The 19,749-nt window shown below is 41.4% G+C and overlaps 1 protein-coding gene across 1 annotated transcript; it reads right to left on the reverse strand.

Annotated features, from left to right (window-relative positions):
• Positions 1-3,303: 3,303 nt before the first annotated feature.
• On the reverse strand, positions 3,304-19,749 carry tbx6.S (T-box 6 S homeolog). Its single transcript, XM_041578795.1, is given in 9 exon segments — positions 3,304-4,153; positions 4,962-5,208; positions 5,284-5,357; positions 5,473-5,543; positions 8,980-9,126; positions 9,255-9,355; positions 9,358-9,515; positions 17,658-17,907; positions 19,552-19,749. Coding segments are annotated over 9 exon segments (1,470 nt in total). The 5' UTR covers positions 19,670-19,749; the 3' UTR covers positions 3,304-3,849.

Below are 19,749 nucleotides of genomic sequence, written 5' to 3' on the forward strand. Positions count from 1 at the left end.
TATTAATGGCTGGATCCAATCACTTGTTATTAATATTAATGGCTGGATCCAATCACTTGTTATTAATATTAATGGCTGGATCCAAGCACTTGTTATTAATATTAATGGCTGGATCCAAGCACTTGTTATTAATATTAATGGCTGGATCCAAGCACTTGTTATTAATATTAATGGCTGGATCCAAGCACTTGTTATTAATATTAATGGCTGGATCCAATCACTTTTTTTTAATATTAATGGCTGGATCCAATCACTTGTTATTAATATTAATGGCTGGATCCAAGCACTTGTTATTAATATTAATGGCTGGATCCAATCACTTGTTTTTAATATTAATGGCTGGATCCAATCACTTGTTATTAATATTAATGGCTGGATCCAATCACTTGTTTTTAATATTAATGGCTGGATCCAAGCACTTGTTATTAATATTAATGGCTGGATCCAAGCACTTGTTATTAATATTAATGGCTGGATCCAATCACTTGTTTTTAATATTAATGGCTGGATCCAATCACTTGTTATTAATATTAATGGCTGGATCCAATCACTTGTTTTTAATATTAATGGCTGGATCCAAGCACTTGTTATTAATATTAATGGCTGGATCCAAGCACTTGTTATTAATATTAATGGGTGGATCCAAGCACTTGTTGTTAATATTAATGGGTGGATCCAATCACTTGTTATTAATATTAATGGCTGGATCCAATCACTTGTTTTTAATATTAATGGCTGGATCCAATCACTTGTTTTTAATATTAATGGCTGGATCCAATCACTTGTTATTAATATTAATGGCTGGATCCAATCACTTGTTTTTAATATTAATGGCTGGATCCAATCACTTGTTATTAATATTAATGGCTGGTGGAACATTTAGTGATCATTTCACTGGCTTCTTATTTATAGACTCGAGTGCTATTCCATGAATACGGGGTGTCTAGTAGATTATCCATTGCTATAAAGCAGAAGCCATGTTTATAGTTGTATAAATGATTCAGTGTAGGGGCCACAGTAAACTCAATTGCTGCAGCTCCTTCATTTGTGGCCTTTTTGCAATAAGGTGACTGTGTAGTTGCAACTCCTCTGCTGACCACCAGGAGGCAGTGATGTTACATGGATCTATGGCTGTAGTATTGGGGTGTGTGTGGCCCTACAGCTCTTACATGTGGGGGCCACTCCTCCATGTGCTATTTCAGTTAAATGTCAATAACTTGTTCAGAAACAACATTTTTACTGAGATAAAACAGTAGAAATGGGCAGAGTTTCAGCATAAAGTCATCTGTGTTTTTGGTAATAATGGGGCCCCTGCTATTGGCAAACGGGGGGCGGGGGGATATGTGCTGAGGGTTTATTTTCCCTTTCATTCCCTGCTTGTGACCCCCCCTGTTTCATTGCTTTGCTGTAGGAGAGGAAGGGGGTAATTAGTCTCTAATGTGTGTGTATCGGTGTTGTGGGGGCAGTGACTTGATGTCGGGGTGTGAAATGAAGTTAAAGAAGCTGAAGTTGAAGGTTTAGACCAAATGGTGGGGGGGGGTACAGGAGTGGGGGCAAATCTACAGCTGGACAGGGGGTGTGGGGGCTTTTATAGAAGCAGTAAAGTGTCAGTTCTTGTGTAATTTATCCTCCCACTTACTGTAGGGCCATAAGGGAACAACACACAGCGGATCCTCAGCACAAGCCCCGGTCTGTTACTTCTTATGCAACTTTCCCAGCGCTTCCCTTAACACTTATTAAGTGGACTCACCTTCTTAATTGGGTCACACTGTAAGGACCAAACGATTCATCAATACACGTATGAAGGAGGCCACAAAGCATCCGCAGTATTGTGCTGCAAAACTTTTATTCCCAATCACACGTCTGTAACTTGTACCCCTGTGTGTGCCGACTCCCCTCCTAGAACTCACCCTGTGAGAGGTAACTGTCCCATCTGACGTGCCTGTGTGAGGGGTGACATTGTACAGAGAACCCCCTGGAGTCATTATTGGGGTCCCTGCTCCCCTAGTGATATAATAATAATAATGTGCACCTACAGTATTGCCTGATACCCACCAAAGCCCAGGGCACTGTGCACTTATTGGTGCAAATATTATCTGCCCTATACCCACTGGCCACTTTTGGGAGGGTTACAATCTTGGCACATCCACCCAATAATGTGATTCTCAGCAGCTTCCCCTATACATTCATTTCTTCTTATAAGTGGACTTTAAAATAATTAGTACATGTAATTGTTCCTTCCTCTGCATTGTTGGAATTCTGTAGTCTAGTGAAATCATTGTACAGACTATGAGCAAACTTAGGGGCTGTTCCTGCTGAATTGTGCTTAGTACAGGGAATACCTATGTGCCATAGTTTTATGGGATCTCTCTGTACAGACTATGAGCAAACTTAGGGGACTGTTCCTGCTGAATTGTGCTTAGTACAGGGAATACCTATACTGCCATAGTTTTATGGGATCTCTCTGTACAGACTATGAGCAAACTTAGGGGCTGTTCCTGCTGAATTGTGCTTAGTACAGGGAATACCTATGTGCCATAGTTTTATGGGATCTCTCTGTACAGACTATGAGCAAACTTAGGGACTGTTCCTGCTGAATTGTGCTTAGTACAGGGAATACCTATGCTGCCATAGTTTTATGGGATCTCTCTGTACAGACTATGAGCAAACTTAGGGACTGTTCCTGCTGAATTGTGCTTAGTACAGAGGAATACCTATGCTGCCATAGTTTTATGGGATCTCTCTGTACAGACTATGAGCAAACTTAGGGACTGTTCCTGCTGAATTGTGCTTAGTACAGAGGAATACCTATGCTGCCATAGTTTTATGGGATCTCTCTGTACAGACTATGAGCAAACTTAGGGACTGTTCCTGCTGAATTGTGCTTAGTACAGGGAATACCTATGTGCCATAGTTTTATGGGATCTCTCTGTACAGACTATGAACAAACTTAGGGACTGTTCCTGCTGAATTGTGCTTAGTACAGGGGAATACCTATACTGCCATAGTTTTATGGGATCTCTCTGTACAGACTATGAGCAAACTTAGGGACTGTTCCTGCTGAATTGTGCTTAGTACAGGGAATACCTATGCTGCCATAGTTTTATGGGATCTCTCTGTACAGACTATGAGCAAACTTAGGGACTGTTCCTGCTGAATTGTGCTTAGTACAGAGGAATACCTATGCTGCCATAGTTTTATGGGATCTCTCTGTACAGACTATGAGCAAACTTAGGGACTGTTCCTGCTGAATTGTGCTTAGTACAGGGAATACCTATGCTGCTATACAAACATACCCACCACTCCCAAGAAATGGCTTTTAATAAAAAAGATATTCTCTGTCCATCAGAAAACAAACAAACAAAAACACAAAACATAAGGAAGGGAAGTTTTGATAAATAATGACAAATTCTGGGGTGGAACAAAAGTCCAATGAGCAGGAGAGAGGCAGAACGTGCCAGTGATGTAGAAGATGATAGATGCAGTTATACTAGAGCGCCTCTGTCTGCTGCTGGCTGATTAGTTCTAAGGGGCTGAACTGGGAGAGAGAGTGAGACACAATCGTCAGTAGTGACAAGGAAAAGAGTCAGAGTCCAGAGAGCTTTCCCCATGGGCTGTGTGTGATACTTATAGTAATAATAGTAATAATACTAATAATACTACTTATAATGTGCTGGGGTCCCACGGGGGACATGAATAGGAATGCAGGGATTGGCTGCTGAGTGTGGGTCTCCTTTGTTCTCCTGGTGCTGCCTCCTCTTTGGGGGGGGGGGTCAGTCAAGAGGCTCCTCCCCCTTGTCCATAGTTGGGAGGAGCCATGTTTGTGTAACTGACAGTCAGTGTTCAGCATCAATAGAGAGTCCCCCCATTGTACATGCGCTGCAGCTGCGCCCCAGAAATCTGCAGTCCAACCTTGTTGTTGGGCAGGAAGTGCGGGAAGTTCATGGAGAAACCTCTGCCCATTGGCTCCTCACAGAGTTGGACACTGGGGGTCACTGAGCAGGACGGGGGGATAAAGTCACAGCCCACCTCTGTCCCATAGAGCTTGCATTCCGCTTGTCTTTGGCTGATCTGAGGAGACCCCTGATATCCGGGAGGTAATCGTTGGACTGAGGGCCGCAGGGTCTGGTTTTGTGCTGCATCTGTGGGGCTGCTGGGAAATAATAACACAGTGAATGGAAGCTGCCATATTAGTTCCCTCAGTGCAGTAGAGAATATATCCCTTGTCTATGGCATGGGGCAGTAGACTGTGGTTGCTAGGGGTTACAAGGCTACACATGAAGAGACTCACCAGGAGTATAGACTGTGGTTGCTAGGGGTTACAAGGCTACACATGAAGAGACTCACCAGGAGTATAGACTGTGGTTGCTAGGGGTTACAAGGCTACACATGAAGAGACTCACCAGGAGTATAGACTGTGGTTGCTAGGGTTACAAGGCTACATATGAAGAGACTCACCAGGAGTATAGACTGTGGTTGCTAGGGGTTACAAGGCTACACATGAAGAGACTCACCAGGAGTATAGACTGTGGTTGCTAGGGGTTACAAGGCTACACATGAAGAGACTCACCAGGAGTATAGACTGTGGTTGCTAGGGGTTACAAGGCTACACATGAAGAGACTCACCAGGAGTATAGACTGTGGTTGCTAGGGGTTACAAGGCTACACATGAAGAGACTCACCAGGAGTATAGACTGTGGTTGCTAGGGTTACAAGGCTACACATGAAGAGACTCACCAGGAGTATAGACTGTGGTTGCTAGGGGTTACAAGGCTACACATGAAGAGACTCACCAGGAGTATAGACTGTGGTTGCTAGGGGTTACAAGGCTACACATGAAGAGACTCACCAGGAGTATAGACTGTGGTTGCTAGGGGTTACAAGGCTACACATGAAGAGACTCACCAGGAGTATAGACTGTGGTTGCTAGGGGTTACAAGGCTACACATGAAGAGACTCACCAGGAGTATAGACTGTCGATGCCTTTGGGTGGCTCTGGGTACGTCTGCAGAAAGGTCCCTGGGGTCTGGGAGGACATGGTCAGGGGGGCCCCATGTTCCTGATTGGCCGGCAGAGAAGGGTTAGGGGTTTCAGTGGAAGGCGTTGTGATTGGGTGGAAAGAGCAGTTGGGACTCCTCCCTATATCCAGCTCCTCTCTCAGAGTCGAGTCACAGGGGCCACTGTACAGGGGGGGTCTCTTACACTCAGCTGGGGGGAGAGAGAGACAATGAGGGGTCACGGGGTAAAGATAATGGGGTGAGAAAGTCTGTAGGTGCCACTTACCCTCAGGCTGGAATTGCTCCTCCTCTTCCTGTTCCACACTCATCACCTTCCTCTTCCCCCGGATACTGCGATCCCTGTGCAGAATGGGGCAGTTATACGGGGGGCAGTTATACGGGGGGGCAAATCCCCCCCCAACAGCAGGGTAAATACATCCCAGGAACTGATTTCTACAGGGGGGCACACACCTACCTCTTACTCTTCATCCCCTCCTCCCGAAATCCTTTTGCAAATGGGTTTGTCTGGATCTTCATTTGTGTTATCTGTGTGCGACAAACGTGGGGTCAACACAACTAATATTCTACACACCCACTAGTGTACTCACATATACACATTCTATACTCACACACTAGTGTACTCACATATACACATTCTATACTCACACACTAGTGCACTCGCATATACACATTCTATACTCACACACTAGTGTACTCACATATACACATTCTATACTCACACACTCTATACTCACACACTAGTGCACTCCTATATACACATTCTATACTCACACACTAGTGCACTCACATATACACATTCTATACTCACACACTAGTGTACTCACATATACACATTCTATACTCACACACTAGTGCACTCACATATACACATTCTATACTCACACACTAGTGTACTCACATATACACATTCTATACTCACACACTAGTCACTCACATTACACATCATACTACACACTATGTACTCACATATACACATCTATACTCCACACTAGTACTCCACATATACACATCTATACTCACACACTAGTGTACTCCATTACACTTCTAACTCACACACTAGTGTACTCCTATATACAATTCTATATCACACACTATTTACTCACAATAACACTTCTATACTCACACACTAATACTCCATATATACACATTAACTCACACACTAGTGTACTCCATATACACTTCTATCTCACACACTAGTGTACTCCATACACATTCTATACTCACCACTAGTGACTCACATATACACATTCTATACTCACACACTAGTGTACTCCATATACACATTCTATACTCACACACTAGGTACTCACATATACACATTCTTACTCACACACTAGTGTACTCCATATACACATTCTATACTCACACACTATGTATCCATATACTTCTATCACACACTAGTGTCCTATACACTTCTATACTCCCATAGTGACTCCATATACACATCTATACTCACACATGATCCAATACAATTCTATACTACCAAGTGCCAACACATTCTATACTCACACCTAGTGTACTCCATATCACTCTATACTCAACCTAGTGACTTACAATTTAACACATTCTATATCCCTCATACACATTATATCACAACTATACTCCATTAATTATACTCACACCTACCAATATACCTATACTCACAACATGTACTCTATAACATCTATATCACACTAATTCACATCTATACTCAAGGACTCATTACACATTCTATCCACCACTTGTACCAATACCTTATACTCCCACTGTACCATATACACATCTACTACTCACACATTCTATACTCACACACTAGGACTCTATACACATCTATACCAACACTAGTACTCCATAACCATCTTACACACTAGTGACTCACATATACAATTCACTCAATGTACTCCATACCATCTATCACCACTATGTACTCTATAACTTCATTCACACCTAGTGTACTCCATACACATCTATCTCAACACTAGACTCTATAACATTCATACAACACTGTGTACTCTATACAATTCTATATCCACCATCACATAACTCTATCACACATAGTCCAACATCATACTCACCACTTTACTCCTATAATCATACTCACAACTAGTACTCCATACCATTCTATCAACCACTATTACTCACCATTACCAATTCTAACTCAACACTAGTATCCTTATACACATTCTATACTCACACACTAGTGACTCCATATACACTTCTATACTCCACACTAGTGTACTCCTATATACACATCTTACTCACACACATGACTCCATATACACATTCTAACTCACACACTAGTGTACTCCATATACACATTCTATCTCACACACTATACTCACATATACACCTATACTCACACACTAGTTCTCCATATACACATTCTATACTCACACACTATGTACCATATACACATCTATACTCACACTGTGACCATATACACATTCTATACTCACACACTAGTGTACTCCATAACACATTCTATACTCACACACTATGACTCACATAACACATCTATACCACACACTAGTGTACTCCATATACACATTCTTACTCACACACTAGTGTACTCCATATACACATTCATACTCACACACAGTGTACTCTATAACATTCTATACCACACACTATACTCCATATACACATTCTATACTCACACAAGTGTACTCCATATAACATCTATATCACACACTAGTGTATCCATATACACATTCTATACTCACACACTAGACTCATATACACATCTATACTCACACATATGACTCAATATACACATTCTTACTCACACACTAGTGTACTCCATATACACATTCTATACTCAACACTGTGACTCCATATACACATCTATACTCCACACTAGTGTACTCCTAATCACATCTATCTCACACACTATTACTCACATATACACATCACTATACATAACCATCTATATCACACACAGTTCCAATACACATCATATCAACATCCATCACTCTATCACACACTAGTGACTATAACACATTCTATCTCACACACATTACTCATATAACATTCTATACTCACACACTATACCCATATACACATTCTAATCCACACTATGTACTCATACACTTCATCTCACACACTAGTACTCATATAACATCATACCACCTTGTCTCATAACACATCTATACACACCTATTACTCATTACACATATCAATATGACTCACATTACATTTATCTCACACTCTCCATAAACATTCTACTCCAATATACTCATACACATTCTTCTCACTTGTACTCACATATAAATTCTCAAACTAGGTCTCATATACACATCTATACCACACTGTGTACTATATACCATTCTATCACACCTGTACTCTATACACATCTAACACCATAGTATCATATACACATTCTAACTACACACTAGTGACTCACATATACACATTCTATACTCACACACTAGTGTACTCAATATACACATTCTATACTCAAACTAGTACTCACATATACACATTCTATACTCACACACTAGTGTACTCACATATACACATTCTTTACTCACACACTAGTGTACTCCTATATACACATTCTATACTCACACACTAGTGTACTCCTATATACACATTCTATACTCACACACTAATGTACTCACATATACACATTCTATACTCACACACTAGTGTACTCCTATATACACATTCTATACTCACACACTAATGTACTCACATATACACATTCTATACTCACACACTAGTGTACTCCTATATACACATTCTATACTCACACACTAGTGTACTCATATATACACATTCTATACTCACCACACTAGTGTACTCCTTTATACACATTCTATACTCACACACTAGTGTACTCACATATACACATTCTATACTCACACACTAGTGTACTCATATATACACATTCTATACACACATACAGGTACATGTTATACTCACACACTAGTGTACTCACACTTATACACACACAAGTAGTTTCTTTGCCCCCCCCGGGTACCTTCTCATTCTGATAGGCTGTGACAGTGAGGAAGAGGGTCTCTGGGAAGGTGAAGGAGGAGCAGCCCCCCCAGCGTAGGCTGAACACGTCCTGGGCACGGACAATATGGAAGCGGGGCTGGTACTTGTGCATGGAGTGCAGGATGATCTGTGGGGGGGACAAGAGAGAGGTAATTGTGGCAGTTGTACATTATGTGGCTATTGGGGCCCATTCCATCCTGGCTGCCCCATATATAGGGGACCCCATAAGTGATTGCCCCCATATCCTTACGTGGCCATCTGGTCCAGAGTGTTGTTGGTCAGTTTGATCTTGTGGAAGGAAATGGGTTGTTTCATCCAGTGGGATCCGGGGGCGGGGGAATCGGGGTGGATATAGACCTCTCGGGGGGTCTTGGCTCCGCCCTCCCACTTGCCTCCCAGTGATCTTCCTGCCACTTGTAGCGAGAGTTGTCCACGGGCAGAATATCCGCCAGGAGCAGGTACTTCCCATCCGCTTCCAACCCCGACACACTCACCTTACACTGGGGGAACATGCGCCTGGGAGGGACAATAAGGGGCGATCAGATACTAACAACTACTTTATACTGACATCTCTATATATGTATTATATACTGGCTCCTACATCTATACATATTATATACTGCTCCTACATCTATATATATTATATACTGCTCCTACATCTCTATATATATTATATACTGCTCCTACATCTATATATATTATATACTGCTCCTACATCTATATATATTATATACTGCTCCTACATCTATATATATTATATACTGGCTCCTACATCTATATATATTATATACTGCTCCTACATCTCTATATATATTATATACTGATCCTACATCTATATATATTATATACTGCTCCTACATCTATATATATTATATACTGCTCCTACATCTATATAATTATATACTGGCTCCTACATCTATATATATTATATACTGGCTCCTACATCTATATATATTATATACTGCTCCTACATCTATATATATTATATACTGCTCCTACATCTATATATATTATATACTGGCTCCTACATCTATATATATTATATACTGGCTCCTACATCTATATTATATTATATACTGGCTCCTACATCTATATATATTATATACTGCTCCTACATCTATATATATTATATACTGCTCCTACATCTATATATATTATATACTGCTCCTACATCTATATATATTATATCTGCTCCTACATCTATATATATTATATACTGGCTCCTACATCTATATATATTATATACTGGCTCCTACATCTATATATATTATATACTGCTCCTACATCTATATATATTATATACTGCTCCTACATCTATATATATTATATACTGGCTCCTACATCTATATATATTATATACTGGCTCCTACATCTATATATATTATATACTGCTCCTACATCTATATATATTATATACTGCTCCTACATCTATATATATTATATACTGCTCCTACATCTATATATATTATATACTGCTCCTACATCTATATATATTATATACTGGCTCCTACATCTATATATATTATATACTGGCTCCTACATCTATATATATTATATACTGGCTCCTACATCTATATATATTATATACTGTTCCTACATCTATATATATTATATACTGCTCCTACATCTATATATATTATATACTGGCTCCTACATCTATATATATTATATACTGGCTCCTACATCTATAAATATTATATACTGTTCCTACATCTATATATATTATATACTGCTCCTACATCTATATATATTATATACTGCTCCTACATCTATATATATTATATACTGCTCCTACATCTCTATATATTATATACTGCTCCTACATCTATATATATTATATACTGCTCCTACATCTATATATATTATATACTGGCTCCTACATCTATATATATATTATATACTGGCTCCTACATCTATATATATTATATACTGGCTCCTACATCTATATATATTATATACTGCTCCTACATCTATATATATTATATACTGCTCCTACATCTATATATATTATATACTGGCTCCTACATCTATATATATTATTTATGCGTACGGCCTTACCTGTCAGAGCAGGACGACGGGGGTTAAGTTCTCCTCTCTGGAGGCAGGACAAACAATTAATGAAATCTTAGACTCCTCCTCTTCCTGTGTCTCCTTCCATCCCCAGTTTTTTGTTTGTCCTGCTCGGAGGTGGACACATCATTCTTCCTCTCCACATTATTTTATTATTTTATTAATTTTTTTTCATTTTTTTCTTATTCATTTACATTTCCTTGTGTGCTCTTCACTGTATTTGAGCCCCCATCATGGTTGTGTGCTTTTCAGTGTAATGAGCCCTTCTGACAAGCTACTAAGGTGAGCCCCTTTTGTTATTCTAATAGTAGTGTGCTCCCTTTGATATGCCTTTAGTTTTGAGCCCTTATTATTGTGTGCTCCGCTCCTCCTGAGCAGCGTTGTTTGTTGTGAGCCCTCCTTGCGCTCGTGGTTTGGAATAGTGCGCTCCATGCCCCCAAGTATAGCGGAGTAACTATCTGGGGCACATTCAGGATGACCGGCGTTTTGTTACCTGCCCAGGCGCAGAGTCCCTGCTACCGTTTAGTCCCTGCTGCTATGGCTCAGCTACGGTAAGCCGCATCCTGCCGCGGAATCCCTTTCTCCGCCATTTCCACCTACCTACGTCACTTCCGCCTGCTCTCTAAGCGCGCCAAGACTTGCCGCGCATAGCAGTGACGTCACAGGGATCGAGGCGGACTGGAAGCACGCATCTGAATCGCTTGTTCAGCTAAGTAACTTCCAATTTTACTGGGTCCTCCCCTTGCACTGTATGAGCGATCTTTTCAGTCTGCAGCATCATGGCACATTCTAAGGAACTGTTTGACTTAATTGATGATTTTGCTGACATTCAGAAAAAGCCTACCAAGCCTACTAAAAAAAGGGGGAAGAAAAAGGAAGCAATTAATGCCTCTCCATCTCCCCCTATCCTACATAAGATGTCCAAATCTACCCATTCGGCAGATTCTGACAATGGATTAGAGCAACCAAGGCCTATATCCACAATTGCCACAGTGCATGCAATTCAGGACCCCCCTACACCACCGCAAATTTCACCGGGTCCTGCTAGCCCTGCTCACACTTCTCATTCTCAGTCTATTCCCCAGGAATTTTCTCCAGCATCTTCTGCCACAAATCAGCAATTTTCACAATTCTTTGGATGGTTACAATCTCACATTCATACATCTGTCCAACAAGCTGTTGCTAACCAATCACAAATCCCTACTCATTCCAAACCTAAGCCTAAATTGACTCAGCCTACCCATTCTGATTCTTCAGACTCAGTTTCCAATTCAGGTTCCGATTCCGAATCTGATAACAGTTGCTCTTTAGACTCCGATTCTTCAGTTTCGGAAGAGGCAGTTACTTCTAAGCAACCGGAAGATCTCAAGTTGCTTCTTAAATACCTGTGTGATACACTAGAAATTAAGGAAACTCCTTTACCTGTATCTAAGATTGACAAAGTTTTGGGCAACACTCACAAAAAATCCAGAGCATTTCCCACCAGCAAATCGGTCTCACAGATTATCTCTGAGGAATGGTCTGAACCAGACAAACGTAACACTGTCCCGCAGAAGTTTTATCCTAAATATCCGGTTACAGATGAGAATAAGCATTTCGCAGACAAGTCACCTAAGGTTGACTCTGCCATTGTTCGCTTATCAAGGAACACTACACTACCTGCTGAAGATGCAGGCTCTTTCCGTGATCCCATGGACAAAAAGATGGAGTCTGCCCTCAAAAGGGATTTTATTCATTCAGCTGCTGTTTTAAGATCCGCATCAGCTTCTATTAGCGTAGCACGTACAGCAAAATTTTGGTGCCAAGAGCTTAAGAAATCTCCCCTTGTCAAACAGTCAGACACGGCGGTTGCGATAGATAAATTATCTCTCGCCCTATCCTTCCTCAGCGAGGCCTCACTTGATGTGACCAAGTTAGCCACTAGAGCGTCCGCAGCATCCATCACGGCAAGGCGTGCTCTTTGGCTTAGACAATGGTCGGGAGATACTGCTTCTAAACACAGATTGGTGTCACTCAAGTTTGAAGGAACCCAGTTGTTTGGCTCTGAGCTTAAGCAGATCATTGCAGAAGTAACAGGCGGGAAGGGAGCATTCCTCCCACAAGGTAAAAGACCCAACAAAGTTATCCACAAGCGTAACTAACATCATAGATCTTGGGGATCCTACTCACGTCAATCTAACAGAGGTCGCTCAACCTCTAACAATAGGCAGACTGATTACAAGAAATTCAAACCATGGCAGTCACAACAAAAGAATTCCAGGTAAGGGGGTCCTTCCAAGAGTCAGGACTCCTGACTCAGTTGGAAACGACTTTTTAAGAGTGGGAGGCAGACTCCAACAGTTTGCAACAGTATGGCAAGCCTCCATTTCGGACAACTGGGTACTCAACATAATTACTTCAGGCCTCCGAATCTTTTTCACTCGTTTCCCCCCAGCCTACAGGTTTGTACCTTCAAAGACACCTTCAGACCCGGTCAAAGCGGCTGCCACCACTTCTATTCTGGTAGACCTCCAGGAAAAGGGAGTAATTTCCCTCGTTCCCCAAAGGGAACATTTCCAAGGTTTTTATTCAAATCTTTTTTTAGTCCCAAAAAGAGATGGCGGTTTCCGCCCAGTTTTGAACCTACATCCACTCAACAAGACGGTCAAATACCAGAGATTCAAAATGGAGACTATTCGTTCCATAACAACAGCCATTCCACCAGGTGCATTCATGACAAAAGTGGATCTGAAAGATGCCTATCTTCACATCCCAATTCATCCAGATCACTACAAATACCTCAGGTTTTTCCTCAACCACCAACACTTTCAATTTCAAGCCATGCCTTTCGGGTTGACCTCGGCACCACGAGTTTTTACGAAAGTGCTGGGAGCACTGGTGGCAATGATTCGCACACTGGGCGTCCACATCTATCCATACCTGGACGATATTCTAATTTTTGCAGAATCAAGCCCAAAAGCTCATATGGCGACACAGTTATGTCTTCATCATCTTACTCGCCACGGCTGGATCATAAATTTTCGAAAGAGTATTCTAACTCCAACTCAATGTCTTCCCTTCCTGGGCATGGTAGTCAATTCTACCCTCCAAAGTCTTTTCCTTCCACCGGACAAAGTTCTGCATATCCAATCAATCATCCGTTCCTTACCATCCCAGACAGCTTCAGCATATTCTGTTCTTCAACTTTTGGGTTTAATGGCTTCGACCATAGACGCAGTGCCATTCGCAAAATTCCACATGAGACCTTTGCAAAGGCAGTTCCTCAAACTGTGGAACAAGGATCACCAGAATCTATCACAACAGATACATTTATCAGTGGCGGTTCGAGAAAGCCTCAATTGGTGGTCCAGGAACGACAGCCTAACCAAAGGCAAACCATGGCATCTACTGGCTCCGGTGGTAATCTCCACGGATGCCAGTCTCCTCGGCTGGGGAGCATCATGGCAACACAGATCTTGCCAAGGCCTTTGGAACCAGCAGGAGCGGAATCTCCACATAAATATTTTAGAGATCAGAGCGATCTTCAATGCTCTTCTTCACTGGTCACCACTTCTCCAAGCTTCACATGTTCGAATTCAATCCGACAACAGCACGGCAGTGGCGTACCTCAACAAACAAGGGGGTACGAGAAGTGCAGCTGCAATGCGAGAGATAGCCAAGATTATCAATTGGTCGGAGTCCCATTCCACCAATCTCACTGCCATTTACATTCCAGGCCTGCAGAATTGGCAGGCGGATTACCTCAGTCGCAACACTCTGGATCCCGGCAAATGGCAGCTCAAGATATCTGTGTTCAAGCTAGTCACCGCCAGGTGGGGCAATCCATGTGTCGACATCATGGCCTCCAGGCACAACTATCAGGTACCCCGATTCTTCTCAAGGATCAGGGACCCACTGGCGGAGGATGTAGACGCGTTAGCTATTCCTTGGACCTTCCAGTTGGGTTATGTCTTCCCGCCATTGCCGATAATTCAAAGGACGCTACTGAAGATTCGTCTAGAAGGGGTGACAACTATCCTTGTGGCTCCACACTGGCCAGCCCGCAGTTGGTTTGCAGACGTGATATCAATGCTGGCGGATCAACCATTTCGCCTTCCTCTAATTCCAGACCTGTTGACACAAGGCCCAGCCTGGTATCCAGACGTCCACAAACTCAATTTGATGGCTTTTCTATTGAAACCGACCTCTGGAAGACGAAAGGTTTTCCTCAGTCAGTGATTAATACCTTACTTTCGGCTAGAAGACCATCTACTGCTCAGGCCTACCACAGGATCTGGCGAATTTTAATTTCTTGGTGTGAATCACAAGATCTACAGTGGCAACATTGTGAATCACCTCAGATTCTACAGTTCCTGCAGAACGGTTTCGATATGGAGTTGAGCGTTACATCCCTCAAGGTACAAGCTTCAGCCCTAGCAGCTTTGTTCCAGTTCCAGTTGGCACTCTTACCGGAATTCAAGTTATTCTTTCAGGGGTTGTACCGGCTCAAACCGCCTTCTCAGCGTCCCTTACCTACGTGGGACCTTGGTGTAGTCCTAGAGGCGCTTAAATCATCTCTATTTGAACCGCTGGACTTGGCTGAGGTTAAATTCCTGACCTTCAAGACTGTTTTCCTCATGGCCATAGCATCTGCTCGCAGAGTGTCTGAATTAGCAGCCTTATCTTGCAACCCACCTTGGCTCAAGTTCCATTCGGATAAAGCAGTACTGCATACAAATCCTCAATTTTTGCCCAAGATGGTATTGGCCTTTCACTTAAACCAAGACATCGTGATTCCGGCCTTTCGCCCTCAAGATCCAGCCCTTGATCCAGACAGTTCTCTTGCCCTAGACCCAGTCAGGGCTTTGAAGGCTTACGTTGGGAGAACTCAGGCTCTTCGACACACGGAAGCCTTGTTTATTGTTTTTAAGGGACCTACATCTGGTTCTCCTGCCTCCAAGAGAACTTTGGCTAGATGGATAGTGGACACCATTTCTACTGCTTATTCTCAGTCAGGCAGGCTCCCTCCCTTGCAGTTGAGGGCCCATTCCACTAGAAATATGAGCACTTCGGTGGCCTTCCACAATAACGCCTCATTGGAGTCAATTTGCCAGGCCGCCACTTGGTCTTCCCCTAATACCTTTTCAAAGTTCTACAAGTTCGACTTGTATAATTCCGATCAGTCGGATTTTGGAAGGAAGGTGCTACTAGCAGCGGTAGCACGTAGTTAGCTTCCTTTAGTTCCAAATTGTTAGTTTTTGGATGTTTACTAGTTCCATACTTTTTAATTCCCTACCCTGCTTGTGACGGCTTTGGGACATCCCCATACGTCCTGCACTGACAGGTAGGGCCGTATGCATAAAAGGAGATTTACTTACCTGGTAAAGCTCTTTTGCATAGGTCCGTACTGTCAGTGCAGCATCCCACCCTTTTTTTGGTGTGGGTGCCGGTTGCTGCCGATCCGTAGCTAGATAGGGAGTTAGTTCTATTCTATGTGTGTCTCCATTCACAGACTTTTCAACAAACTGGGGATGGAAGGAGACACAGGAAGAGGAGGAGTCTAAGATTTCATTAATTGTTTGTCCTGCCTCCAGAGAGGAGAACTTAACCCCAGTCGTCCTGCACTGACAGTACGGGCCTATGCAAAAGAGCTTTACCAGGTAAGTAAATCTCCTTATACTGGTTCCTACATCTATATATATTATATACTGCTCCTACATCTATATATATTATATACTGGCTCCTACATCTCTATATATTATATACTGCTCCTACATCTATATATATTATATACTGGCTCCTACATCTCTATATATTATATACTGCTCCTACATCTCTATATATTATATACTGTTCCTACATCTATATATATTATATACTGCTCCTACATCTATATATATTATATACTGGCTCCTACATCTCTATATATTATATACTGCTCCTACATCTATATATATTATATACTGGCTCCTACATCTCTATATATTATATACTGCTCCTACATCTATATATATTATATACTGGCTCCTACATCTCTATATATTATATACTGCTCCTACATCTATATATATTATATACTGGCTCCTACATCTCTATATATTATATACTGCTCCTACATCTCTTTATATTATATACTGGCTCCTACATCTCTATATATTATATACTGCTCCTACATCTCTATATATTATATACTGTTCCTACATCTATATATATTATATACTGCTCCTACATCTATATATATTATATACTGGCTCCTGCATCTATATATATATTATATACTGCTACATCTATATATATATATATATATATATATATATATATATATATATATATATATATATATATATATATATATATATATATATATATATATATATATATATATATATATATATATATATATATATATATATATATATATATATTATATACTGCTCCTACATCTATATATATTATATACTGCTCCTACATCTATATATATATATATTATATATATATATATATATATATATATATATATATATATATATATATATATATATATATATATATTGCTATAGAGTTGCAGCTAGTGGCTAGTGTGGCTAGTGTTGCACCTGATCGTCTCACCTGCCAGACTTAGTGATGATCATCTCGGTGCCGATGGAGTGGAACTGTTTCCAAAGCTCCTTGTTCTCCAGCTTCATCTTGACATTTCCGGGCAGCTGGGGGGTCTCGCAGGGGGGCTGCACTTGCCCAAATCCCAGGGTAGGACCCGGGGGCAGTGAGAGAGGTGTGAGAGGGGGGGCTCCCAGAATCCTCTGTGAAGGCTCCAGGGCTGGGAACAGACCATCAAACCTCTGGCTGGGAACATCCAACTCTGTAAGAGACGGGGGGGGGGCATTAGTACAAGTTGCCTCTGGCAGGGAAAGTGTTAAGTCAGACAGTGGGTGTTTGGGAGACAAGTAGTCTGGGTGTTTGGCAGCTGGGTGCTAAATGTTGGTGCTAATTGGAGCCCATCTGGGCGTTATGCTAATGAGGGGCCTCTCTTTCCCCCCCAAACCTGAGATACAGAGAGACCCCCGGCACATGGGCCCAGTCCTACAGCCCAGTGCTGGGGTATTTGGGTCACTATCCGCCCCTATTATCTGCCCACGCTCAACTGCCATCACTTCCCCGAATTGAATGTCAGAGCAATGGCTACTCCTGCGGCACCAACACTAAGTACTGAGTATAGTCATGGGCCCAACAGCACAACTTCTATATACTGTATATTGTACACACACACACACACACATATATATATATATATATACACAGCCAGAACCTGACAGATCCAAACAGGACCCCCTACTAACAGCTCCTCCCCCTCCCATACATTTATATTATTTATATTAAAGGACAGACCCATTATAACCTGCACAGAACCCCCAGCACATTATTCACTGCAACAGAACCACACACACCCCAGTGTTAATCTTCCAGAATCACATGTTTATTTTCTGTATTACTGTAACATCCAAGTGTCTAAATCACAATCACAGCCCCAAATTCTTATATTTATTTATTTACCTGCAGCAGAACCTGCCAGACCCGATGTCACTGAATCATCTGAATTTCTATGTCTCATCATCTCTGTGTGTCTCATCATTTCTATGTGTCTCTCTATATGTCTCATCATTTCTATGTGTCTCTCTATATGTCTCATAATCTCTATGTGTCCCTCTATATGTCTCATAATCTCTATGTGTCTCTCTATATGTCTCATAATCTCTATGTGTCTCTCTATATGTCTCATAATCTCTATGTGTCTCTCTATATGTCTCATAATCTCTATGTGTCTCTCTATATGTCTCATAATCTCTATGTGTCTCTCTATATGTCTCATAATCTCTATATGTCTCTCTATATGTCTCATCATCTCTGTGTGTCTCACAATCTCTATATGTCTCATCATCTCTATGTGTCCCTCTATATGTCTCATAATCTCTATGTCTCTCTATATGTCTCATAATCTCTATGTGTCTCTCTATATGTCTCATAATCTCTATGTGTCTCTCTATATGTCTCATAATCTCTATATGTCTCATAATCTCTATATGTCTCTCTATATGTCTCATAATCTCTATATGTCTCATAATCTCTATATGTCTCACAATCTCTATGTGTCTCATAATCTCTATGTGTCTCTCTATATGTCTCATAATCTCTATATGTCTCTCTATATGTCTCATAATCTCTATATGTCTCATAATCTCTATATGTCTCACAATCTCTATGTGTCTCATAATCTCTATGTGTCTCTCTATATGTCTCATAATCTCTATATGTCTCACAATCTCTATGTGTCTCATAATCTCTATGTGTCTCTCTATATGTCTCATAATCTCTATGTGTCTCTCTATATGTCTCATAATCTCTAATAATAAATATTAATCACAACCTGCCACATCCACAAAAAGCAGAACCACAAACATCTATTTATCTGGATCAGAACATTTCTATGAATCCCCCAGTCACATACCTGAGTATCTGTAAGAGTCGTGGTGCCCCCCAGCGCTGGGGTAGGTGGGTGCCAGGGCATGAGGGGGTCTCATCGCGTAGGAGGTGCCATACTGCTGGAAGAGCTCAGAGTGGTACATGGCTGCTGGGGGTCAGTACATTGGGGGATCCTCTCGGCCAAGTGACTAGTTGATTCTGAGGCTTCTGCCCATTGACTAGT

Source organism: Xenopus laevis, chromosome 9_10S (assembly GCF_017654675.1).
Source record: "Xenopus laevis strain J_2021 chromosome 9_10S, Xenopus_laevis_v10.1, whole genome shotgun sequence".
In the NCBI taxonomy this organism is placed as follows: domain Eukaryota; kingdom Metazoa; phylum Chordata; class Amphibia; order Anura; family Pipidae; genus Xenopus; species Xenopus laevis.